At 42.6% G+C, this 26,646-nt stretch overlaps 1 protein-coding gene across 1 annotated transcript in view; it reads right to left on the bottom strand.

Annotated features, from left to right (window-relative positions):
- ADGRG4 (adhesion G protein-coupled receptor G4) overlaps positions 1-26,646 on the bottom strand; it is a 145,768-nt gene that overhangs the window by 19,510 nt on the left and 99,612 nt on the right. Inside the window, 6 exon segments of the mRNA XM_027535470.1 lie at positions 9,312-9,392; positions 11,744-11,804; positions 11,806-11,878; positions 12,774-12,872; positions 17,657-17,937; positions 21,271-21,351. Coding sequence (XP_027391271.1) covers positions 9,312-9,392; positions 11,744-11,804; positions 11,806-11,878; positions 12,774-12,872; positions 17,657-17,937; positions 21,271-21,351 — 676 coding nt within the window.

A 26,646-nucleotide genomic window follows, 5' to 3' on the forward strand; every position in this document is an offset into this window, starting at 1 on the left:
TGTATGAGAGTATCAAACACAGTATTCTTACTGGGTATTTGGTTTTCTTTCTCCACAGTCAATTCTAAGAATTGTGTCTCTCTCATTCAGTACCTCAAACTTAATGGACTCTCAAATATTGTAAAGTAATTAGCCTCCAATTAAAATAAATGAATTAATTAAAAAGTAAATATTTGAGGAATTAGATTTGTAATTAAGTGACCTCTATATATTATGCCTGAGGATCTCTACCACACAGCTGGAAGAGTGAACACGTGTTCAGTTCAGTTCAGTCACTCAGTAGTGTCCGACTCTTTGCGACCCCATGAATCACAGCACGCCAGGCCTCCCTGTCCATCACCAACTCCCGAAGCCTATTCAGACTCATGTGCATCGAGTCAGTGATGCCATCCAGCCATCTCATCCTCTGTCATCCCCTTCTCCTCCTGCCCCCAATCCCTCCCAGCATCAGAGTCTTTTCCAATGACTCAGCTCTTTGCATGAGGTGGCCAAAGTACTGGAGTTTCAGCTTCAGCATCATTCCCTCCAAAGAAATCCCAGGGCTGATCTCCTTCAGAATGGACTGGTTGGATCTCCTTGCAGTCCAAGGGACTCTCAAGAGTCTTCTCCAACACCACAGTTCAAAGGCATCAATTCTTCGGCACTCATCCTTCTTCACAGTCCAACTCTCACATCCATACATGACCACTGGAAAAACCATAGCCTTGACTAGACGGACCTTTGTTGGCAAAGTACTGTCTCTGCTTTTCAATATGCTATCTAGGTTGGTCATTACTTTCCTTCCAAGGAGTAAACGTCTTTTAATTTCATGGCTGCAGTCACCATCTGCAGTGATTTTGGAGCCCCCAAAAATAAAGTCTGACACTGTTTCCCCATCTATTTCCTATGAAGTGATGGGACCAGATGCCATGATCTTTCTTTTCTGAATGTTGAGCTTTAAGCCAACTTTTTCACTCTCCTCTTTCACCTTCATCAAGAGGCTTTTGAGTTCCTCTTCACTTTCTGCCATAAGGGTGGTGTCATCTGCATATCTGAGGTTATTGATATTTCTCCCAACAATCTTGATTCCACCTTGTGCTTCTTCCAGCCCAGCATATCTCATGATGTACTCTGCATAGAAGTTAAATAAGCAGGGTGACAATATACAGCCTTGACGTACCCCTTTTCCTATTTGGAACCAGTCTGTTGTTCCATGTCCAGTTCTAACTGTTGCTTCCTGACTTGCATACAGGTTTCTCAAGAGGCAGGTCAGGTGGTCTGGTATTCCCATCTCTATCAGAATTTTCCACAGTTTACTGTGATCCACACAGTCAAAGGCTTTGGCATAGTCAATAAAGCAGAAATAGATGTTTTTTTGGATGATCTTGCTTTTTCGATGATCCAGCGGCTGTTGGATCATTCAGGTATGACCTAAATCAAATTCCTTATGATTGTACAGTGGAAGTAGGAAATAGATTTAAGGGACTAGATCTGATAGATAGAGTGCCTGGTGAACTATAGATGGAGGTTCGTGACGTTGTACAGGAGACAGGGGTCAAGACCATCCCCATGGAAAAGAAATGCAAAAAAGCAAAATGGCTGTCTGGAGAGGCCTTACAAATAGCTGTGAAAAGAAGAGAAGCAAAAAGCAAAGGAGAAAAGGAAAGATATAAACATCTGAATGCAGAGTTCCAAAGAATAGCAAGAAGAGATAAGAAAGCCTTCCTCAGCGATCAAGGCAAAGAAATAGAGGAAAACAACAGAATGGGAAAGACTAGAGATCCTCAAGAAAATTAGAGATACCAAGGGAACATTCCATGCAAAGATGGGCTTGATAAAAGACAGAAATTGTATGGACCTAACAGAAAGAAGCAGAAGATATTAAGAAGAGGTGGCCAGAATACACAGAAGAACTGTACAAAAAAGATTTTCACGACCAAGATAATCATGATGGTGTGATCACTCACCTAGAGCCAGACATCCTGGAATGTGAAGTCAAGTGGGCCTTAGGAAGCATCACTATGAACAAAGCTAGTGGAGGTGATGGAATTCCAGTTGAGCTATTTCAAATCCTGAAAGATGATGCTGTGAAAGTGCTGCACTCAATATGCCAGCAAAGTTGGAAAACTCAGCAGTGGCCACAGGACTGGAAAAGGTCAGTTTTCATTCCAATCCCAAAGAAAAGCAATGCCAAAGCATGCTCAAACTACTGCACAATTGCACTCATCTCACATGCTAGTAAAGTAATGCTCAAAATTCTCCAAGCCAGGCTTCAGCAATACGTGAACCTTGAACTTCCAGACGTTCAAGCTGGATGTAGAAAAGGCAGAGGAAACAGAGATCAAATTGCCAACATCCGCTGGATCATCGAAAAAGCAAGAGAGAACTCATGTTAATGAGGACAATTTGTTTCTGGTGTGGATGTTTTATTACCCCCCAGTACAGTCCAAGTTTGTTATGGGTAGCACTGTGACTTATACATTGCTGCATCCGAGAATCCCATGGACGGAGAAGCCAGGTAGGCTACAGTCCACGGGGTCACAGAGTCAGACACGACTGAGCGACTTCACTTTCATATGATGTTTTAGCATGGGACTGGGTCCAGAGGAAGCACCTGTGCTTGCATGCAGTGCTTGGTCAGATAAACAGCTTAAAAGAATGTCAGACCTCCCTGAAACCTTTATTTTCTCACATTTCTGGACTCAGTCAAAAGGAGGCAGAGCAGAGAGGGATTCTTTTCTAGTCGTCACTAGCTGTGTGGCCCCTAGCCCTAATACTAGGAAAAACAGTCCCCCATCCTCAAGTGCAGCCTCCAATTTTTTTTTACATGTGCAAGACTATGTATTGCAACATTTTTTTTAATTTGAAAAAGTTTGGAAATTGTCATTAAGAAACCTGCTTAAAAAGTTATGGTGTAGCCATACAATGGAATACCACGTAGTCTTAAAAGAAATAGCTCTTTATATACTGATATATTACTAAATGTAAAACAATAGCAATATCAAAACAAGTCAAGGTGCAGAGGAGTAGGTATATTACCTGACCATTATGAGGGCTAAGACAAGAAGGGGAGAAGACCTAGAGGAATATTTCCTGGGTGGAAGGCAGCTAGAAGCCAATCCAGCTCACCGACAGCGTTCACAACTTGATTTCTTAGGTCCACCAACTGGGGACGTCTGATCCACTATTAAGTATACCCCTCTGTCTCTACTCCTGAAAGGGCCAGTGTCTGAGGATTTGATGGAGCCTCTACACTAGGTTCTTATTCTTCCCCTATAATTGCTCTAAAGTTTTCTATTCTTCTGGGAATTGGTGGGCTGAGGGTTGTTTTTTTAATCTTTCTCACATGAACTAGGCCTTCATCAAAATTCACTGCAACTCAGATTCATTTCCATTTCTAGTCCCATTGCTGTCCAAAACCAACTAAGCATGATGGATGAGCTGGCTAACATTTTGAAGGTGAAAACTATCTATCTATCTATCTAACCATCTATCTAGCACGTCCCCTGATCTGAGTGCCTTTCCCCTGTTAATGTAGCACATCCTTCAGGCTCGCCTCCCCCTCCATCTAAGTGATAGGAGGTGTGAGCAAAAGCCATCAACCCTGTTTCTATGATGAATACTAGGTTCACAGAAGTAAATGTTGAAAACTTGGGAATTTGCCAGTCCCAACTTTTTATTTAATTTGCATAATCATTCGCATAGGACTGCATACGTTTAGGAAACATCTGTAGTTTTCTTATGCATTTAGATGACATGAATTTTTTCAATATTTGAAGTTACCACTTATTATTGATTTCTTTTGCATCTTTTTTCAATATTCACACCAAAGCCCTGCAACACAGGGCCCTGAATGTCATAAGCCTCCCTTGTTTCTATGAATCTATGTCTGTGAGTCTGTTTCTGTTTTATAAATAAGTTCATTTACATCATATTTTAAAAATTAGATTCCATGTATGAGTGATATCATATGATATTTTTCTTTGACTTATTTCACTCAGTATCAGAATCTCTAGGTTCATCCATGTTGCTGCAAGTGGTGTTATTTTGTTCCTTTTTATGGCTGAGTAATATTCCCTTGTATATATGTACCACATCTTCTTTATCCATTCCTCTGTTGATGGACATTTAGGTTGCTTCCATGTCTTGGCCATTGTAAACAGTGCTGCTGTGAACACGGAGGTGCATGTACTTTTCAGATTATGGTTTTCTCTGGGTATATGTCCAGAAGTGGGATTGCTGGGTTATATGGTAGCTCTATATTTAGTTTTATGAGAAACCTCCATCCTGTTTTCTGTTAGTGGTTGCACCAATTTACATTCCCAGCAACAGTGTACAGGATTCCCTTTTTGCTACATTCTCCACAACACTTATTATTTGTTTCTTTCCTTTTTGATGTTCAATTTAAACCAATATTTAATGAAGAGCACTTACCTGTGGTATTGAGAAACAGAGTTCTGCCTTACCCAAACTGCACCCCCAAACCTAGAATACCCCACTCTCAGCCTGACTCAATAGCACAGCATTTCCTGCAGGGGATGCACTTCTCTTTCACCACATCCTTGCTTTAATCATTCACTCTTCCAATGTGTGTATCATGTCTCCCCAGGTAAAGAGGTAGTGGCCTAAGTACTACATGTCTGAATCTTTCTCTTCTCGTCAGAGCTCAACGAATGCTTGGAGGTTGACTGTTGATTGAAAACAGCCTAAAGGTTCTAGAGTCTCTGTCCCATAATTACTCAAGTCCTTTTTCAAGCAAGTGTCTGCCATTTTGTGGGTCTAGGAAGAGTAAACCGAAGGATACCTGAAGGATATTTAGTCAGTGTTTTCCCCACAGTCTTACAGTGTCGTCTAATTTGCCATAAACTCATGTTTTACTAATTAGCAGGAGTAGTCATGAAAGGAATCATGAACTTTTCTATAAAATGGTGTTTCTATTCTTGACAGCATGTCAGATCATTAGAGACAAGCTGCACATTCATCACCCAGCAGGAGCAGAACAATCAGAATCCTATTACTCCCTGAAAATAAATACAATCATGGGTATTTTCCACAGTCCCAAATGGTCCCCTCAAATCAAAGCACTTCCAGAATGCATTTTGTTGTTGCTGTTTAGTCCCTAAGTCATGTCCAACTCTTTTGCAACCCCATGGACTGTAGCCTGCCAAGCTCCTCTGTCCATGGGATTTCCCAGGCAAGAATGCTGGAGTGGGTTGCCATTTCTTTCTCCGGGGGATCTTCACAACTCAGAAATTGAACTCATCTCTCCTGCATTGCAGGTGGATTCTTTACTGCTGAGCCACTGGAGAAGCCCATAAATATGCATAGGTTTGCTAATTATACCCAAGTCTTGTCCCTAAACCTATTTTTGAATGAAAGAGACTTAATGTTGCCAAATCAAAGACATTTTCCAACATTCAAGATACATTGTTCATCATTTATGTCAGTCCTTTATCTCTCACTCACTCACCTTCCCTTACCAAAAAAAAAAAAGTACACATAAAGCCCTATGGGGAACAATGGAGGTGAGATTTCATGAGGACAACATTTCCTAGACAACAGGGTTGACTCTGAGTCAGATATCCAGGGGCCTAAGTGCCTACCTACAGTTTTGTGTTATGTGAGATGGTAGAGGGACGACACAGGGGTCTAAGAGCTTTATACCAGTGACTGGCACCAATGTTCCAGTCTGTTTAGTAGTCAGTGTTAAATCTTGCTTAGAGGGGCTAATACAATAACTTTAATGAGGGTAGACCTGGTGGGTTGGACCATGCGGGAGGGAGAGCTGAGTAGGTTCAGCTCAGTTCAATTGCTCAGTCATGTCCGACTCTATGTGACCCCATGAATTGCAACACGCCAGGCCTCCCTATCCATCACCATCTCCCGGAGTTCACTCAAACTCACCTCCATCGAGTTGGTGATGCCATCCAGCCATCTCATCCTCAGTCATCCTCTTCTCCTCCTGCCCCTAATCCCTCCCAACATCAGGGTCTTTTCCAATGAGTCAACTCTTCCTATGAGGTGGCCAAAGTACTGGAGTTTTAGCTTTAGCATCAGTTCTTCCAAAGAACACCCAGGGCTGATCTCCTTTAGAATGGACTGGTTGGATCTCCTTGCACTCCAAGGGACTCTCAAGAGTCTTCTCCAACACCACAGTTCAAAAGCATCAATTCTTCGGTGCTCAGCTTTCTTCACAGTCCAACTCTCACATCCATACATGACCACGGGAAAAACCATAGCCTTGACTAGACGGACCTTTGTTGGCAACGTAATGTCTCTGCTTTTCAATATGCTATCTATGTTGGTCATAACTTTTCTTCCAAGAAGTAAACGTCTTTTAATTTCATGGCTGCAATCACCATGTGCAGTGATTTTGGAGCCCCCAAAAATAAAGTCTGACACTGTTTCCACTGTTTCCCCATCTATTTCCCATGAAGTGATGGAACCAGATGCCATGATCTTCATTTTCTGAATGTTGAGCTTTAAGCCAACTTTTTCACTCTCCTCTTTCACCTTCATCAAGAGGCTTTTTAGTTCCTCTTCACTTCCTGCCCTAAGGGTGGTGTCATCTGCGTATCTGAGGTTATTGATATTTCTCCCGGCAATCTTGATTCCAGCTTGTGCTTCCTCCAGCCCAGCGTTTCTCATGATGTACTCTGCATAGAAGTTAAATGAGCAGGGTGACAATATACAGCCTTGATGTACTCCTTTTCCTATTTGGAACCAGTCTGTTGTTCCATGTCCAGTACTAACTGTTGCTTCCTGACCTGCATATAGGTTTCTCAAGAGGCAGATCAGGTGGTCTGGTATTCCCATCTCTTTCAGAATTTTCCACAGTTTGTTGTGATCCACACAGTCAAAGGCTTTGGCGTAGTCAATAAAGCAGAAATAGATGTTTTTCTGGAACTCTCTTCCTTTTTCCATGATCCAGCGGATGTTGGCAATTTGATCTTTGGTTCCTCTGCCTTTTCTACATCCAGCTTGAACATCTGGAAGTTAACGGTTCACATATTGCTGAAGCCTGGCTTGGAGAATTTTGAGCATTACTTTACTAGCATGTGAGATGAGTGCAATTGTGCGGTAGTTTGAGCATTCTTTGGCATTGCCTTTCTTTGGGATTGGAATGAAAACTGACCTTTTCCAGTCCTGTGGCCACTGCTGAGTTTTCCAAATTTGTTGACATATTGAGTGCAGCACTTCACAGCATCATCTTTCAGGATTTGAAATAGCTCAACTGGAATTCCATCACCTCCACTAGCTCTGTTCGTAGTGATGCTTTCTAAGGTCCACTTGACTTCATATTCCAGGATGTCTGGCTCTAGGTGAGTGATCAAACCATCATGATTATCTGGGTCGTGAAGATCTTTTTTGTACAGTTCTTCTGTGTATTCTGGCCACCTCTTCTTAATATCTTCTGCTTCTTTCTGTTAGGTCCATACCATTTCTGTCCTTCATCGAGCCCATCTTTGCATGAAATGTTCCCTTGGTATCTCTCATTTTCTTGAAGAGATCTCTAGTCTTTCCCATTCTGTTGTTTTCCTCTATTTCTTTGCCTTGATCGCTGAGGAAGGCTTTCTTATCTCTTCTTGCTATTCTTTGGAACTCTGCATTCAGATGCTTATATCTTTCCTTTTCTCCTTTGCTTTTTGCTTCTCTTCTTTTCACAGCTATTTGTAAGGCCTCTCCAGACAGCCATTTTGCTTTTTTGCATTTCTTTTCCACGGGGATGGTCTTGACCCCTGTCTCCTGTACAATGTCATGAACCTCTGTCCATAGTTAATCAAGCACTCTATCTATCAGATCTAGGCCCTTAAATCTATTTCTTACTTCCACTGTACAATCATAAGGGATTTGATTTAGGTCATACCTGAGTGGTCTAGTGGTTTTCCCTAAGAGTTACCAATATGAAGAGAAAGTGGTTAAGTTGTATCATGTTTCTCTGTGCTAGAAAATGTATAGCCCTCATCTCATTTAAGCCTCACTTCAACTCTAAGACGAATGTAATATTACTACCCCAAGCCTCACATCTAGGAATCTCTGTCACATCTCTGCCAAGAGCTGCGATATGAACTCAGCTCTGTTCTCTCCATGGCCCACTGCACCATATACATTCATGAGAGTAACAGGGAACTCGGTTTGTGACATTGAAACCCAAGAATTTATCTCTTTGTTCCTCCTTGGAAGAGTCCAGTTACCTTTATTTATTTTCATTTATTTATTTCTTGAAGAAATAGTACACTCTCTCAGCACAAGATTCAAAAGACAGAAAGAAGTATAGGGTGAAAAGAAAATCTCCCTTCCTCCTTGATTCCCAGATACCCAGTTCCCCTTCCTGAAGACTACCACTCATACTTGTTGCTTGTGTATCCTTCCAGAATGTTCATCTCTTTACTTGTTTATACCTAAGGACAAATGTAAGCAACCTGTCTTGGCTGGGAAGCCTTGGTGACAGCATTTGGGATGAGATCAAGAAGGCCACCCATTGTGCTTAGCCACAGAGAGCAAGATAGGCAAAATTCATCCTCAGGGTCACTCCATTTCAGTGAGTCTTCTCGCCTCTATTCCCCTACTGTCCTGCTTACCCTGACCTATCCTTCCCTCCCAAGGGAGAACAACTGGCTTCAGACAGTTCCTGTTCTGTTCCCTTGTTCAGAACCCAGCCTGCTGTGCCTCAGGAGCTGTCTTGGTTGAGTTCATCCCCCCTAAGGAACTGATGGGTGTCTGGATTGATGAGCCACCATTTTCACAAAACATGTTGACATTTTAACAAGGGGCTCCAATCAAAAGAGTAACTTGAATAATGGGGATTTCAGATGCTTTGTCATGACAAGCCAACAGGATAGCATTTTTTTTTCCTCAAAAGGTATGACCTTGTGACTTTTCTTCTCTCCTTCCTGCATGCATGTCAGACCAACTGGGTACCTGGAAACTTGGGCCACCTAAAATTGCTTGACTCTCAGTGCAGTGAGGACTCTGACCATGATCTTTTTTTCCTTTCAGGATGTGGACATACGAGTTTTTGAAACAAAATCTCTAACCCTGTAGACAGTTCTCCCCTAATATAGGCTCATGTCTTCTCTATCAAAAGAGAGGAAACAACTATTACAATGAATAGGAGAATTATTCTAGCTTTAATATTCACTAAATGCTATCTCATTCTGCCCCTTCCAAAATAATATTTAGAATATGAAGTTGGAGCAGATGGTTTTACAAATTCAACATTTTCCACAATCTGGGGGTGGGGGAAAGTGGGATTTCTGCCGGGATTTATTTATGAATCTTTGTTTGTGAATGGAATTCATTTTGATTTCCTCAGGTAATATTCTTCTCACACTATTAGACACAGCTTCACAACTCAAGGAAGAGAAACAGTTGGGATCTTCATCAAAGTAGTCTGCATTGGGAAAAAAAAGAGCATTTTCAGCTGTGGCATTACAGGCTTTGCACATAGTAGCATCAAAAGATATGTTTATCAATTGAAGGAATGAATAGAAGAATTAGACAGGAAGTAAAAGTTGTGGTGCTTTCCTCAGATAGTTTAATCTAAATCTGGGGTGAATTAATTCATCCTAACAGCATTGTTAGGCAATTACAAGTGCATCCGTTCAACCTGCATTATGACTTACGAGCTGTGTTATTCACAGTAACCTTAACCAAGGGGAGGCTAGTCATGGGCAAAGACTGGAGGCCTTCAGGAAGAGACAACACAAAATAATAGCACACCTATCTGTATCTCCTATGAAATTGATATTCTTGCTCTGAATGTTCAGCTGTTTCTCAAGTTTGAGAGTGCCTAGTGGTACAGAGCAGAGAAGGCAATGGCACCCCACTCCAGTCCTCTTGCCTGGAAAATCCCATGGGCAGAGGAGCCTGGTAGGCTGCAGTCCATGGGGTCGCTAAGAGTCAGACACGACTGAGTGACTTCACTTTCACTTTTCACTTTCACGCATTGGAGAAGGAAATGGCAACCCACTCCAGTGTTCTTGCCTGGAGAATCCCAGGGACGAGGGAGTCTGGTGGGCTGCCGTCTATGGGGCCGCACAGAGTCGGACACGACTGAAGCGATTTAGCAGCAGCAGCAGCAGTGGTACAGACGGCGCAAGTTTTCACTCAGTGCTAATGGAACCAAGTTTTTGGCCGCCATACGTCTGATGGCAGCATCCAGATTGCAGTTTTAGAACCTGTGGCCCAAGAGGTTGGACATCCTGCCCCATTGGCTGAGTTACTGTCACAAATAACGAGCATCTCGGTGCTGGCTGCAGGCACCTGGCTCTCCAGGTCTATAGCTTGGTCTAACAACATTACAATCCAGGATGTGGTATTTACTACTGCTCTTTCAAAGAAAAACATGTCCATTTGTGTTGTATATTTGCTAATGAAACAATATCCCTCAGAGGCAGCAGGGGAGCCAGCAGTAACTCACCTTCTTAGAAAAATATTCCCCAATCAGTCACAGCTATTGCTATCCAAGGAACTCCCACAATTTGGCCCCCCTTATGCCATGCTTCATCAGTGCCTCCATATGAGCACCAACATATCTTCAGGTTAGCTGGCCAGAGTTTGATGGATGCTTGTGGCCAAGGAAAGATTTTCTTCATATGCACCACCAGGCAGAAATGGAGACAGACTCCAACACTAGTCAATGAGCCTAAACTGGAAAATGATGTTGCTTCACATGGTCCTGAAGCTGATAGACACTTTGGAGATGGTCCATCTTGGCCCCCACTCCACCCTCCACCATGTTGAAGGTAAGGAAATGTCACTCTGAGTAGGGAAGTGATGTGCCCAAGGTCACAGAGTTAGTGGCTTAAGCCAAAGCCTTCCGACTCCAAATTTGGTGCTTTTATTTTTTTTAACCTATCATACTGCTTCCAGATTGGCTGCAGCTCTTGGAAATAGAACTGCTGAAGGAGCCAATAGAATTAAAACTACAATGGATGAGGATGTTCCACCACCAGCACTGAGATGGTGGGAGAATGACTACAGCCAGGCCACCAGAGGCATTCTGTGTGTTGACTGGACTCTACTTTGGTCTTTAAGAAAGGAAAACAACCTGCAGTACGATACAGCTGGAAGCACAGAACACGAAGGCATTACATCACCACCTCGAAGTTCTTAAGTTCTTGCTCTAGTTTGCCTGTCTCTTTACCTTAGGCTTTCAGACCAATCCTTTCACTACACTTTCCCTCCTAACACCCAGCTCCAACTCAACATCAGTCACTGTACCTAGAAACTTGGCTTCCTATGGAAGAAGGTGAGCATCCAAGAGTGACGTGCAGCGCAGCCTGTATTCTCAAGTGTGTGCGATGAGCGACTAGCCTGGAAGCCAGAAGACCTGAGTTCTGGCCCCAGTTCTGCTGCTGGTGGGCTGAGTGGCTGTCCATAAAGCATTCTCCTTTTCCTGCTTAAGGTCCCTCATCTGTAAAGTAGGGGCTTGCCCTGAACAGCATATAAGGTGCCCTTGGATTTTAACAGTGTGTGAAGATCATTTGTAATTACCCATGAATGATTTTTTTTTACCTCCAGTCTTTTCTCTCCTCCATTAACCTAACCACCCACTGCATTGCACACACTCAGTTCGGTATGTGCATCTATGCACAGTTTCTCGGCCCAGAGTGAGCCTGGGTGTACACATGGACCTGTGCATGTCATCTTGAGGAAGAATCATTTCCCAAGACGGCATCTGTGGCCTCATACTAACTCAGTGTCTCTGGAATATGAGTGTAGGTAGCATAGCCTTTTCTCTCACCATTTGGGGAGCTTGTTTCTCAGGAGTGCCTTGGGCAGAGCCTAAAGATTTCAAAACGGAACTAGCTGCAGTTGACAGATGACGTCAACAAGTTGTGCACAAAGATTTTCCTCGGTCTTTCCTGACATTGAGCCCACCAGGTGCTGCCATCTGAAACGGCACCCCAAACAGTTAAAAATGGAAAACTCATCAAATTGTAGACTTCAAATGGGTAGATTATACCTCAAGAATCCTCTTAAAAATATAAAGCTCAACGTACAGACTGTTCACTCTGGGTACCTCAAAGAGTGAAAAGTAAGTCTGAACCATAATGTGCAGTACAGGAAGAGCCAATTCATTTATCAAGGATGCCTCCTTCCCCTAGAGCCCAGTACAGGGACCAGCAGGTTACTGACATGCCCAGCAAAAAGGAACAGGATCTCTGTGCTGCTTACAGAATCTTTCAGTTCAAGCTCCACCTTCCCTAAAGGCAATAAACTGAGCTTTGCATGGAGACTGAGAGAAGCTACCTAAATGGGATGGAAGAGCCTTTGGATGTATAAAAAACTGGTTTGCCTGGACTGGAGCTCTTTTCAGGGGCAACACCAGAGTCCACTACATCCCTCATTGTGCGGGAAGGACCTTCGGTGCATCTGGGCAGCCCACCAGCCATCTGAGGGAGGCTGACAAGTTCTCTCCTCCTCTACCATCACTCCTTGTTTCCCACATCTGGCTGTGGGCCAGAAAGCCCCTGGGACCCAGTGCCTGGAACACAGTAGGCACTCAATCAATGTTCTTTTAATTGAATTGAGACTCAAGTGACAGCAAGGACAAGCAGTCCAAGGAATTTAGGCCCAAAGTGAAGCCTTACTAAGTTAAAATATGGCCCAAATCACATCCTTCACCTGACTTCATTCATCTCCACACAAAAGTACAAATCATTTTCCTGGCAAGGAAACAGCCTCCGTTGGATGCTAACTCTGTATGAACTCAAGTCAGGAGGCCAGTTAACCTCATCAGTCTGGAAAAGCTGCAAAAGTCAAAACTACCCCAAACGGCATCTTACCGGAAGTGTTATCCAGTCGCAACCACTCATAACAGAAAAGCAGCCACTGCTGCCGCACATGCTCCTTCACTGCACAGTGGAACACAAAAACGAGGAACCCTAAGTCAGGAGAAGAAGGTCAGTCTCTTCAGCTTCTTTCACTCACAGTCACCAGTGCCTAGACTCAAGCCTACTCTTGTCACCATCAATACTCCTCCCAAGGAAACCCAAGGCTATTACTAGTTTTCTGAGGTCACCTTTCTAGCTCCCTCCCAACGGCAGTGATAATAAGAAAGTGTATCAGGATTTCACATCAACCATAGTTTTCCTCCTGGGCTACTGTCCGTCCTAGAGCTTGAGAGGTCAGATGTGCAGTGAGAAGCAGCCTCTGAGATGGCTTTCAATGTAGCCCAGACCTTGGCATTCACATCCTTATGTAGTCTCCTCCCATATTGCACCAACAGAATAAAATATGGCAGAAGTGATGGCACGTCATTTGCAAGATTAGATTATAAAAGACATTGTACAATCTCTCTCTCTCTGGCTCCTTGTCTTTCTCTCCCTACCCACCCTGCCCCCACCCTCAGAGCTGATTAGAAGCTACAATGGTAATCATATTACAATATATAATGGGTAAAACGGAGTATAAGCTTTAAAACACTTGTGAATCACTATATTGTACACCCATAACTTAAATAATACTGTACAGCAACATTACTTCAATTTTAAAAAAAGAAAGAAGGGACTTCCCTGGTGGTCCAGCGGTTAAGACTCTGTGCTTCCAATGCAGGGGCCATGGGTTCAATCCCTGGTTGGGGAACTAAGTCCCCACATGCCACATGGCCAAAAATTAAGTAAATAAATAAATATATGCGACTTAAAATTTTTTAAATAAATAAAAATAAAACCATAAAGGCTTCCCTGGTGGGCCAGTGGTTAAGAATCCACCTTGCAATGCTGGGGACACTGGTTCAGCCCCTGATCTGGAAACATTCCACATGCCAAGGAGCAACTAAGCTTGTCATGTGCCACAGCTAAATGAAGCCCGTGCACCTAAAGCCCATGCTCTGCAACAAGAGTTGTTGTTTAGTTGCTAAGTCATGTCCTACTCATTCATGATCCCATGGACTGTATCCCGCCAGGCTCCTCTGTCCATGGGATTCTCCAGGCAAGAGTACTGGAGGGGGGGTGCCATTCTTTTCTCCAGGGCATCTTTCTGACCCGGCGATCAAACCTGATCAATCCCTGTTCTCCTGTATTGCACGCAGATTCTTTACCACTGAGCCACCAGGGAAGCAACAAGAGAAGTCACCTCAGTGAGAAGCCTGCACACCACAACTAACGAGAGTAGCTCCCGCTCACCACAACTACAGAAAACTTGCACAGCAATGAAGACCCAGTGCAGCCATAAATAAATAAAAAGAAAAAAGAAAGAAAGAAAAAAGGGACATTAAATGCTCTGCTTCATGGAGTGGGGGGCTTTCTGTCTCTAGGAAGCTGCAGGTGGAGGCTTACTGTTACTTGATGGGAAGATGTGGCTTCCCAAGCCCCAGCCCTGAGACTCTCTGATTTCATGTGGGAGGCAGCAATCTGGAGGCTAAACAGAATGACAAATCTCACTACCTCCCCTGAGGGGTTTATCTCCATTTGTAACCGAACCACTGTGGTGAGGAAGCCAGCAGCACTCACTCTTTGGCTAAGCAGTGACCACCTGGAAGGTAGTCCGGCAACTTGATGAGAGCACACCCCAATCTCGGTCTCAGAGCAGGTAAAACTCCTTCAACTTCAGCAGGAATAAGGGGGCCACAGTGACAAACAGCCCCTCTTACTGCTCTGATTTCCTGCACGGAGTTTAGCTAGTTCTCAGACTTAAAGGTTATTCTGTGAATTGCAATGAGCTGCGTGCCAGCTCTCCCTCTCTGCCTGACAGCCTCCCTTTTTCTTTCCAATAACAGATTGATCTGCTTACTCACTAGCACATAGCCATGAGGGAAGATGGCAGGTTTTTGCCACCTGTATTTTTATTTGTACATCCCTCCTTCAGAAATAGCTCATCAAGAGCATCATTTTTTTCACACCTGACCACAGGGCAACCCCCTTCAGCCAAACTTGCAAACTTGCCATCTGTCTTTTAAATGGCTAATTTGTTCATTTGTTTCATTGCATTCTTGTTTTGAATATTTGGGACGTGTACGTGTGTGTGTATGTCTATGGAACTTGAGTTTTAAACTCCGAGATCCGAAAACCCCCTCTCTGCAAGATGGCACATTCTATCTTGTAGGCGGGACTAGGAACTAGGAAGGCTTGGTGATTGACATAAAGCTTATCTGACAGACAGAGACAGCCTGGCTCTGTCCATGCTGGATCTGTGGGGCTTTGGTTTTCGTCCTCAGGAGATATCTCATTGGATTCTGCATCTACCCATCCAGGCTTCCCATTTAGAGAGGACTCTCTCCTTCCAGCGTGAGAATGGAGCATGTGCTGTTTTACAAACACCCCTCCCCTGCTTGTAGCTCTAAACTTCTTTGCTTTCGGTTCTTTCGTCAGCTTTTGCTTTAATCCCTGTTTCCATAAGGTTGAGTGTGTTTCTCCTCAGAGCTCGTGTGCCTGAGAGAAGCCTGGAGTTAACTGCTTAAGAAGAAATCCACACAGGCGTTTGGTTCTGAATCCACCTCCGTACACAGTCTAGAGCAAGGCACTTCCGTTTTCAAAGCATCATGCTGCTGAGACCGGGGTATCTCAGTGGAGGCCAGGTAAAGTCAGGAAGTAAAATGTAGAACCATCGCCAGGGCCTCGGTCAGTGATCTGGGATACGACCAAGTGCTGGCAGCCTCAAAGGAAGCCGTGTGACAGTGATGTGCAGTGCTTCTAAAATCTCTGTCCCCACTGCCAGAAGGAATAAAGACGGCATGCGGACAAAAACAACACACTTTGTGTCTCTTTACATTCCAATCAGAATTGGCTATATAAGGGACATCCCTGGGAGTCCAGTGGTTAAGACTCCACACTTCAATGCAGGGTGCATGGGTTCAATTCCTGGTCAGATAACTAAGATTCTGCATGCCACTCGGTGTGGCCAGAAAGTAAAAGTTTTTTTTTTTTTTCTAAATTGGCTGGTTGGTGGAATCCAGTGGAACAGAAAGTTTCTTTATTTTTTTCTTAAAGATTTTTTTGATGTAGACCATTTTTAAAGTCTTTATTGAATTTGTTGCAGTATTGCTTCAACATTGCTTCAGTTTGGCTATGAGGTATGTGGGATCTTAGCTCCTTGATCAAGGATGGAAGTAGCACACCCTGCATTAAAGGTGAAGTCTTAACCACTGGGCTGCCAGGGAAGTCCCAAAAAGTTTCAGTTGATACACCTCATTGCTCTAAAATGAGACTGTTTCTTGAACCACAGGACTTGCAGTCAAAGTATACCTTATTCTGAATTGTTCCCCCACCCCCTGCAGCACCTTGTAAATGACTGGCCTGAAGTAACTGCAGAGCAATTCACATTTCCCAAGTTTCCTCAGGGGTTAACAACCACAATGATAAAGGATTCTGAGGTTTTTAAAACGCCAAATTTGAAACAAAGTTTTAACATTTTTCCCCCAGCAGCATTTCTCAGAGCTTGTAGATGCCAAGGTACATTGTGCCATTTCAAGAGTGAGGGAGGTACTTTTCTGCATTCCCCAAAGTTCTTTGACCATAGTACTCTTTCTTGCTGAGCACCCTATGGGATCACCAGCTCCCTTTACTCTAATAAAAGGGTTAAGAGCAATAAAGTGAAAGTGAAGTTGCTCACTCATGTCCGACTCTTTGCGACCCCATGGACTGTAGCCTATCAGGCTCCTCTGTCCATGGGATTTTCCAGGCAAGAGTGCTGGAGTGGATTGCCATTTCCTTCTCCAGGGGATCTTCCCGACCCAGGTATTGAACCCGGGTCTCCCACATTGCTGGCAGAAGCTTTACTCTCTGAGCCACCAGGGAAGCCCCTAAGAGCAATAAAGGAGATCCTAACTCAATGGACTTCCCAGGTCGATTCCCAGCCTGCCCCAGAAGCCCAAATGAACTGAGCCAATCTTGAGGATAATGGTGTGGGGTGGAGTTTGAGACACCCAGGATTATTCTGTATGCCTCTTCTTGCCAAAAATTTTAACTAGGCAACATCAGATTAAAACAAACAGCAGCAATTACTCAGAGATATGTAAACCAGAGCCCTAGCTTTTACTTTTCATGGCATCCTTGGTCTTCCATTTAATAACTTCAGTAATCATTTGCTCCTTTTGCCAGAAAGTAGACAGTGAAGGGCTATAAAGTCATTAATTTAGGATCAGCTAATTCAACCAGCTGTGGTAACTTTTTCAAGATTGGTTTGTAGTAAAACCAAGATCAGAACCTTGGCTTCTTGCCAGGACCCACTGCTCTTTGCTTTCCACCTTCAATCCTCTATGGCTCTAGAACTTCCTAACCAGGTTCCTTCCCACAATATGAGGATATCTGATGCAGCCAGAGTCTATAGGGTCAACAGTTCAATGTTTCCACTGCCCAGTAATTTCTATGTTCAACAGGATTTGAATGTGTACACTTAGGAGCATGATCTATCGATGCAATGAATACTGTAGGAAGTGCTGCCAATCAGTGTTCCACAAAGACGTGGCCAGCTAGCTGGAGCTGAGTTAGCTATCTGGGTTGCTCTCTACATCCCTGAGTAAGAGAGAGTGGGCTCATTTAATGAAGCCCTAACATCTAGCCAATGTTTCTAATGGCTTCCTGTCAGTCACTGACAGCAGAGGCCTCTTGGATTATTTTTTCCTCCTTTGAAAAAATACTGAAGACTACAGGTAAGATTTTCTAAAGCAGTAAGAGCTTTGATGGAGGTCTAGCTTGAGCCACAGAAGGTACAGAGAAACAACAGTTACCTTGCAAAGTGTTAAAAATGGCAAAAAGATATAAGAAAAGGGTCCTCACAGGTCCCCAGGCAAAAAAGGCCAACCCCTAGGTGAGACCACGTAAGAAGGTCAGGCCTGTTGTGCCTTTGAGGTCTTGTAGAATCACCTTCTGTCAAGTCTTTTGGTTTTGGGATTTCATGGAGTTCAGTTGAGCAAGAACAGTGCAGAACACAGAGAGATTCATGAGAAATATGAGGTAAAAATAAGCCACCACTGAGATGGAGAAGATAGGATCATCTTTAATCCAACAACTGGAAGAGACCAAGGAGAGAAGCCCATTGTGAGGTAGAGAAACATAAAGTCCTACTTATTTTATTGGAGTACAGTTGATTTTCAATGTTGCATTAGTTTCTGCTGTACATCCAAGTGAATCAGGTATATATACATGTATATTCACTCTTTTTTAGATTCTTTTCCCATATAGGCCATTACAGCGTATTGAGTAGAGTTCCCTGTGCTCTACAGTAGGTTCTTATTAGTTATTTATTTTATACATAGTAGTGTGTATATGTCAATACACACAATTTATCCCTCCCCCTCTTTCCCTCCTGGTAACCATAAGTTTGTTTTCTATATCTGTGACTCTGTTTGTTTTTAAACTGCTATTTTTTTATGAGACTCTGAAGATCACTGAGTCAGTTTCATTTCATGTGAGAACACCTAGGCCTGGGGTGTAAAGCAACCCGACAGACTTCACTCATGCTCACTGGGGGCAGAGCTGAGACCAGAACTCCAGTCTCCTGAGCCTCAGTCCAGGGTTCTTCCCAGCCTCAATTTAGAAATCCTAGAGGACAGTTCTGCCTTACGCATGCAGAAACTTCTCAGTCCAGTTCCCTAGGAGGCTCTTTTCTTCCTCAACAGCAGAAAATGAAATTATATCTTTCCCCCCAATGTGGCTTACACCTGAGTTTTTATTTGCAGGATAGATTCTGCTTTGTGTGATAAATATCACAGTGAAAGGACATAGGTAATGACTGGCTTTTCAGAATGTTATATCAAACAGTAATGAGCTCATCAGAAGTAATGAAAATGCAACAAAAACAGGACAGCTCTAACTGTATTGCTTTCAAATATGATGTTTATTTTTGACCTCCCACCACAGCTAGAGGTTTAAACTTCAAAAGGCAACTCTGGCCACTGGATTGATTAATGGCTCTACAGTTTCTATTAAAGAAGAAATATGTAGTAATTTATATGAACAGATACTTCATCTCATAATATGCCAGTTACTACAGACATTACCTCTGATTTTTGAACATAGACAAGCTTTACTAGTATAACTGTGTGTCAACTTAGCTGAGACTTCTTTTCCAGAACCAGGAAAATCCCCTGTGGTCATATTGTTCATGTTGGTATGAATACTTTCATATACAAGTGCCTTTTGTGTGTTTGTGTGAGTGGGATGGGATTCGGGGTGAGGGATGCATTTAACTCTCCCAGTAGAATCTAATACTTAGGGTTCCCCAGGCTTGTGGTTGCCGATGGGGATGGGGATGGGAAAGGGATGGATTGGGAATAGCAAAATACAAACTGTTACATATATGTGTAACTGAATCACTTTTCTGTATATCAGAAACTAACACAACACTATAAATCAACTAGACTTGGATAAAATAGATTTTTTAAATAGATTTAGATTTAATAAATATTGTTACTGCATTCCTATATGTGCTTATTTGCCAATCTGAAGTGCAATGAATTGGGCATTTATTGCAAAATGTCTGTAGCTTATAATAATAAAGATGTTCAATCTTGTGGTAAAAAAAAAAAACAACCCAGAACTTAAGGTTCCCCAAATATCACCTTCAACCTTAAAAAAGGCTGTAAAGTGAAGTGAAGTGGTCAGTCATGTCCGACTCTTTGCGACCCCATGGACTGTAGCCTGCCAGGTTCCTCTGTTCATGGGATTTTCCAGGCAAGAGTACTGGAGTGGGGTGCCATTGCCTTCTCCAGATCTTCCTGACCCAGGGATTGAACCCAGGTCTCCCACATTGTAGGCAGACGCTTTACCATCTGAGCCACCAGAGAAGGCTATAGAAAACTCTTTAAAAAAGGTAGCACTATATGTTTGCATAGAGAATCATCTCCATGACATGTTAAGTACAAAGCAGTGTATATCTACTATTTGGGTGACAAAGTGTGCAGGAGAATATCTACACAAATTTGATTGTTGGTAATAAGAGTTGCATAGAGTTTTCATCTGGGGAGCTGGGCTTTGGGAGTGGACTTTACTTTTCATCCTCTACCCTTTTGTACATTTGAATTTTATACCATTGTGCATGTACTATTTCTTCAAAATACAATTATTTTTTAAAAAGCTCTTAGAGTACTCTGCCTTTTCCTCACCAATTCACATATGAAAGGGTTCTTTTCAGGGAGAGTGGAGTGGATTTTGTTCTGGTTTTGCTTTTGCTTTTGCTTTTGATCTTTGAAGAAGAATCACCATTAAACATCGGGGACCCTTTAAGTCACAAAACAAGCAAGGAGCGAGGATGGAGGAGATGAGAAGAAAGGGAAGAGAGAAAGAAAGGATAACAAGGAATTATAATTAGGAGGCATCTGCTGGCAGTGGTAATACAATATTGACCCTCTGGAAACTGTCATCTCAATATGAAAGACGGAGAGGTCTGGGGGGCAAGACCTCGTGCATTTGATTGCAATCCAGCGGGAGAGGAAATCTATAGTGAAAAAGAACTTGAGAGGCTACGATAAAGAGAGTGAAGATAATGAAGAATGGATAAGTAAAAAGCGATTCGAAGTATAAAGTGAGGTTGTACAGCCTGAAGGACTGCATGGTAACTATCTATAGCCCTGTGAAAGAAGGTTCTGGAAAGGTGGAGTGATTTGAATGGCTATTCTCTGGTACCTGTGGGTGAGAGAACCAAAGAGCTGGGCTTGTATATCAAAAATAGAAAAGAGAAAGTACAACAACAGGACAATAAGGCCAAGCCAATTTACAAAGGAAAGTGCTGGAGTCTTCTTTAGGAGACCTTTGTGGCTGAAATACAGAAAAGGCTTGCAACCCACTTCAGTATTTCTTTATAGTGGCTCCTCCAACTTCTAAGTTCTGTGAGCTTTCTAATCAGGACAGCTGCCGATGTCTATTATGTCGATTTCTTTTACTGTTTCCTTGAATTGTATCTAAATCATTATCATACTCCCATTTCATAAATTTGAGAGCTCTTTACCAGCTAAAAAATTTTAAAAATAGATAAACTAATTAATTAATAATCGCTGCCAGATGCATATTACCATGGAACAGGCCACATGCTGAGCACTTTATATACATGGCATCATTTTAATCTGCACCCAGCACTGAGCATAAACATTATTATGCCCATTTTCCAGAGGAGGAAATGCAAAGAAGAGGTAAAGTAAGTTGACCAAGGTTGTATGGAGTCCAGATGCCTCAGACACCTAACCATTATATCAGTGCGCCCATTACTTTGTTAGAGTAAAAAGGCTGAGGCTAATTTCCTCCCTGAAGCCAGTGTTTCAAGACCAAGGCCCAGGCCAGGAACATCTCACCATACCTTGATGGTTGAGACCACCACCATTGGAGAAGCAGAGATGCTGGTACTTACAATGGAGTTGTTGAGCTCAGAGTCCCATACAGATCCTTTTTCACACTGAGTATGATTGCCACCATGATGGCTGGGATTCCCAGAGTGGGGAAGCAAGCCAAAGGCATCCCATTAGGAAGCAAGGGAGAGTTCCTGATCAATGATTGTGAGTGCTGGTACACTAAGGCACTGTTTAAATGAGCCACAGATGTGCGGGCATCAAAATACCATTGTTTGCAAAATGTTTGTAAATTCTTCCAAGTTAAACATTTCTAGGAGTTCTCCAATCTGCTAAGCTTAACAGCATGCCAATGGCTCCAACACAACACCCACTGGTTATTAAAAGTAGCACAAGTGCCAAAAATCAACTTGGCAGTGAAAGTGTCTCGTTCATGGGAATGCAAGTTCACATCAAGCATTTCTGCTCAGATGATCAGCTGCCAATTTGTCTCCCTTACAATACTGCCCATTAGTTCTGGTCCCTTTTTGTCTAGGTCACCTTGAAGGAAGGGCATAGGCAATCAGCTGCAGCCTTCAGTGCTTTTCTGACAGGGGAGCTGCTTGCACACTCGTTACTAGTTTGACATTTTGACTAGATCGACCAGTTAACAACCAGTCAATTTAGCCTGACTATAATAAAGCAATCAGTTCAGTCAAAGTGGTCAAACGTGATGTGAGTATAGACATGGGGTTTAAAAAAATCCAATTACATTTACATTTGCAAAACTTAAATGATTTCTCTCTTTCTCACAATGTATTTCTCCTAAAGAAGGAGCATTATACTGGCACACATTTTAGGGGTCTTGTAAGCTACTTTCCAAAGCTGTTTCAAAGCCCAGAGTGTCAAGAATCTTGAGAAATCCTCCATTTCCATCACTGTCCTGTCCCTTCTGGTCTGTCTGTGGCTCACCTAGCACAGGGCTCAGCGTTCTGTCGATGGAAAAAATATCACCCTGAAAAAAATCCCACCCTGAAGGGAGGGATGGAAGGAGGCCTTTCATTTAAGAAGAAACTTGTGGGGCAGTCTCCAATCTGTGATTATACTTTGCTAATTGAGACCAAAAAAAAAGGTGTCTACTGGTTATTATAGGGCTTCCCCTGGGGCCCAGTTGGTAATGTGGGAGACCCGGGTTCGATCCCTGGGTTGGGAAGATCCCCTGAAGAAGGAAAAGGCTACCCACTCCAGTATTCTGGCCTGGAGAATTCCATGGACTGCATAGTCCATGAGGCCGCAAAGAGTTGGACACGACTGAGCGACTTTCACTTCACTTCACTGGTTATTAAAAAATGTGGACAACTAAATCTACTGCCTTGGACAGGGATTTAAATAAAGGAATAAAACCTTTGAAACAGGCTGCTTTCGCATTAGGAAGATAGAACTTCAAACATAAACAGAGGCTAATATTTGTTTTCCTTACAGTTGACAGCATTTGTCTAATATTTAAATGCTCTGAGACTCCCTGGCCAACACTGCAGGGATCCAGAGGCCAAACGGACAAAGGCCTGAACCATGGCTGATCTGAATTTTGGTGGAATGCCATGTGACCCAAGACGAATTCGAGAAGACAAGGCAGTCCTGTGAGGAGGCACTCTGAGGCCGTCTGCTACTTGCCACCTCACACTCTCTGGAAGGCTGTTATGATGCAGTTTCTCATCACCTCCCCTGGTGTGGGGCTTTGCACCCTGCCCCCTCAGAACAGAGTTGCACAATAAAAGTACCGAGCCTTAGTCTTGCCTGTCTCCCCTTCATCCCAGCAAGTGTGTGTGGGATGTGCAGATCAAACAGATGGGAAGCCAGCCCTAGGGAATACCAACATGGAAGGAACAGGCGAAGGAAGAAGGGTCAGGAGACGAAGCCGAGAACGAGTGACGCTCAGGGATTGGGTGCTATTTCCAGCCCCTGCACACTTAGCTACATGTGTGTTATCCACCTTCTGGATTATTCATGAAACCTCTTCCATGACAGTTTTCAGTCTTTCAGTTGACTCGAGGTGAGGGTTGCCAGGCATAAAGGGGAGTATTGACTATTTTTGTCTTTGTACATCTGACGGTTCCAATGTATACTAGAACCATGTTTTAGATTGTGCTTTGTTTAAAACTAGCCTGTCTCCATTCGCCACATTAACATGGGTAACAGCACTAACTGTGTATCCAAAGAAAGCACATACTACATTAATGAACTCACTAAAAAAATGAGTAGCTAATTGGGAAGCTATTGTCTTCACAAGGCAGCAGAAGGTAAAATCTATCTTTTCAGGTATCCTATGCATCCCACTTCACACACAGCTCCTATTTTGTTGCTGCTCAGTCATGTCCAACTCTTTGCGACCCCATGGACTGCAGCACGTCAGGCTTCCCTGTCCTTCACCATCTCCCAGAGCGTGCTCAAACTCATGTCCATTGAGTCAGTGATGTCATTCAACCACCGCATCCTCTGTCGTCCCCTGCTCCTCCTGCCTTTAATCTTTCCCAGCATCAGGGTCTTTTTCAAGGAGTCAGTTATTCACATCAGGTGGCCAAAGTATTGGAGTTTCAGCTTCAGCATCAGTCCTTCCAATGAATATTCAGGACTGATTCCTTTAGGATGGATTGGTTGGATCACCTTGCAGTCAATGGGACTCTCAAGAGTCTTCTCCAACACCACAGTTCAAAAGCGTCAATTCTTCAGTGTTCAGCTTTCTTTATGACCCAACTCTCACATCCATACATGACTACTGGAAAAATCATTGCTTTTGACTCTACAGACCTTTGTCGGCAAAGTAATGACTCTGCTTTTCAATATGCTGATGAGGTTGGTCATAACTTTTCTTCCAAGGAGCAAGCAACTTTTAATTTTTTGGCTGCAGTCACCATCTGCAGTGATTTTGGAGCACAAGAAAATAAAGTCTGTCACTGTTTCCATTGTTTCCCCATCTATTTGTCATGAAGTGATGGGATCAGATACCATGATCTTAATTTTCTGAATGTTGAGTTTTAAGCCAGCTTTTCACTCTCCTCTTTCATCTTCATCAAGAGGTTCTTTAATCCTGTTTGCTTTCTGCCATAAGGGTGGTGTCATCTGCATATCTAAGGTTGTGGCTATTCTCCCCAGCAATCTTTTATTTTTAAATCATCAAGCCACAGTAGTTCATTTATTGTACTGCTTTTAAACAGTCTATCCCACTATATTCAGTCATGCTTCTGCTATAGAAGCATACAATTTGCAAATCTATGGAAGCAAATAAGAGGCAATAGTAAACAAAGAAAATCTCACTTGCTGAAAAAGAATGGAGTCTCTAGATTAAAGTGATCAGCAATGAAAAGACAAAAATGAGAAAATCATAACATTAGATATATTCTTGCCGAATTACTGAAGTCCAAATGTTACCAAAAAAGCAAAGAACCTCATAAATTCCCAGCAGAACAGATAAAACAGGAGGAAAAGTTTAAAAAAATTAACCACCCAGGAAAATAATAATATTCATGTTAATAGCAGAGAAGGCAATGGCACTCCACTCCAGTACTCTCGCCTGGAAAAATCCCATGGAAGGAGGAGCCTGGTAGGCTACAATCCATGGGGTCGCTAAGAGTCAGACACGACCGAGCGACTTCACTTTCACTTTTCACTTTCATCCATTGGAGAAGGAAATGGCAACCCACTCCAGTGTTCTTGCCTGGAGAATCCCAGGGACAGGGGAGCCTGGTGGGCTGCCGTCTATGGGGTCGCACAGAGTTGGGCACGACTGAAGCAACTTAGCAGCAGCAGCAGCAGCATGTTAATAGATGCGGTCCTCCCATAAACTTTGTAAAAAAGAAATAAGCAAAAATAACCTTATTATAATATGACAAATATTATTTACTGTAATAAAAAGAAGTATCACTTTAAATAACAAAACTTAAAATCACTTCAATTAATATCAGGAAGCTTATAGTGACAACCATCAAAAGTATTATTTAAGATTGTAGTTTTGAGCAATAAGAAAAGAAAATTATTAGACATTTTTATACTAACATGATTTTAAGCCTAGGTAATCTAAGATATTCCCATCAACTACTAGAATTAATAAAAAAAATTTATGAAATTCACATACTTAAGAAAGAGATACCAAAAATAAACAGTTCTCTCTTGTAGAAAAAAGAATCTAGAAACTAAAATATATACATCTGTGTTTTCCTCCTTTTCCAATACAATGTTGAAAAACTCTAATGTATTAAATCTACTTACTAAACAATTCAATGCTACAATTGGTATCTTTGGAACTAATTATGTCTCTTTACAAAAATCTTAGTACAAAAAAGATCTTCACAACCCAGATAATCACGATGGTGTAATCACTCACCTAGAGCCAGACTTCCTGGAATGTGAAGTCAAGTGGGCCTTAGAAAGCATCACTACGAACAAAGCTAGTGGAGGTGATGGAATTCCAGTTGAGCTATTTCAAATCCTGAAAGATGATGTTGTGGAAGTGTTGCACTCAATATGCCAGCAAATTTGGAAAACTCAGCAGTGGCCACAGGACTGGAAAAGGTCAGTTTTCATTCCAATCCCAAAGAAAGGCAATGCCAAAGAATGCTCAAACTACTGCACAATTGCACTCATCTCACACACTAGTAAAGTGATGCTTAAAATTCTTCAAGCCAGGCTTCAGCAATACATGAACTGTGAACTTCCAGATGTTCAAGCTGGTTTTAGAAAAGGCAAAGGAACCAGAGATCAAATTGCCAACATCTTCTAGATCACTGAAAGAGCAAGAGAATTCCAGAAAAACATCTATTTCTGCTTTATTGACTATGCCAAAGCCTTTGTGTGGATCGCAATAAACTGTGGAAAATTCTAAAAGAGATGGGAATACCAGACCACCTGACCTGCCTCTTGAGAAACCTATATGCAGGTCAGGAAGCAACAGTTAGAACTGGACATGGAACAACAGACTGGTTCCAAATAGGAAAAGGAGTACGTCAAGGCTGTATATTGTCACCCTGCTTATTTAACTTCTATGCAGAGTACATCATGAAAAACGCTGAGCTGGAAGAAGCACAGGCTGGAATCAAGATTGCTGGGAGAAATATCAATAACCTCAGATATGCAGATGATACCACCCTTATGGCAGAAAGTGAAGAAGAAGTAAAGAGCCTCTTGATGAAAACGAAAGAGGAGAGTGAAAAAGTTGGCTTAGTGATACTGGATGCTCGGGGCTGGTGCACTGGGATGACCCAGAGGGATGGTACAGGGAGGGAGGAGGGAGGGGAGTTCAGGATGGGGAACACGTGTATACCTACAGTGGATTCATGTTGATGTATGGCAAAACCAGTACAATATTGTAAAGTAATTAGCCTCCAATTAAAATAAATAAATTTATATTAAAAAAAAATAAAATTAATAAAAATAAACTCCAAAAAAAAAAAGTTGGCTTAAAG

Source organism: Bos indicus x Bos taurus, chromosome X (assembly GCF_003369695.1).
Source record: "Bos indicus x Bos taurus breed Angus x Brahman F1 hybrid chromosome X, Bos_hybrid_MaternalHap_v2.0, whole genome shotgun sequence".
NCBI lineage: Eukaryota > Metazoa > Chordata > Mammalia > Artiodactyla > Bovidae > Bos > Bos indicus x Bos taurus.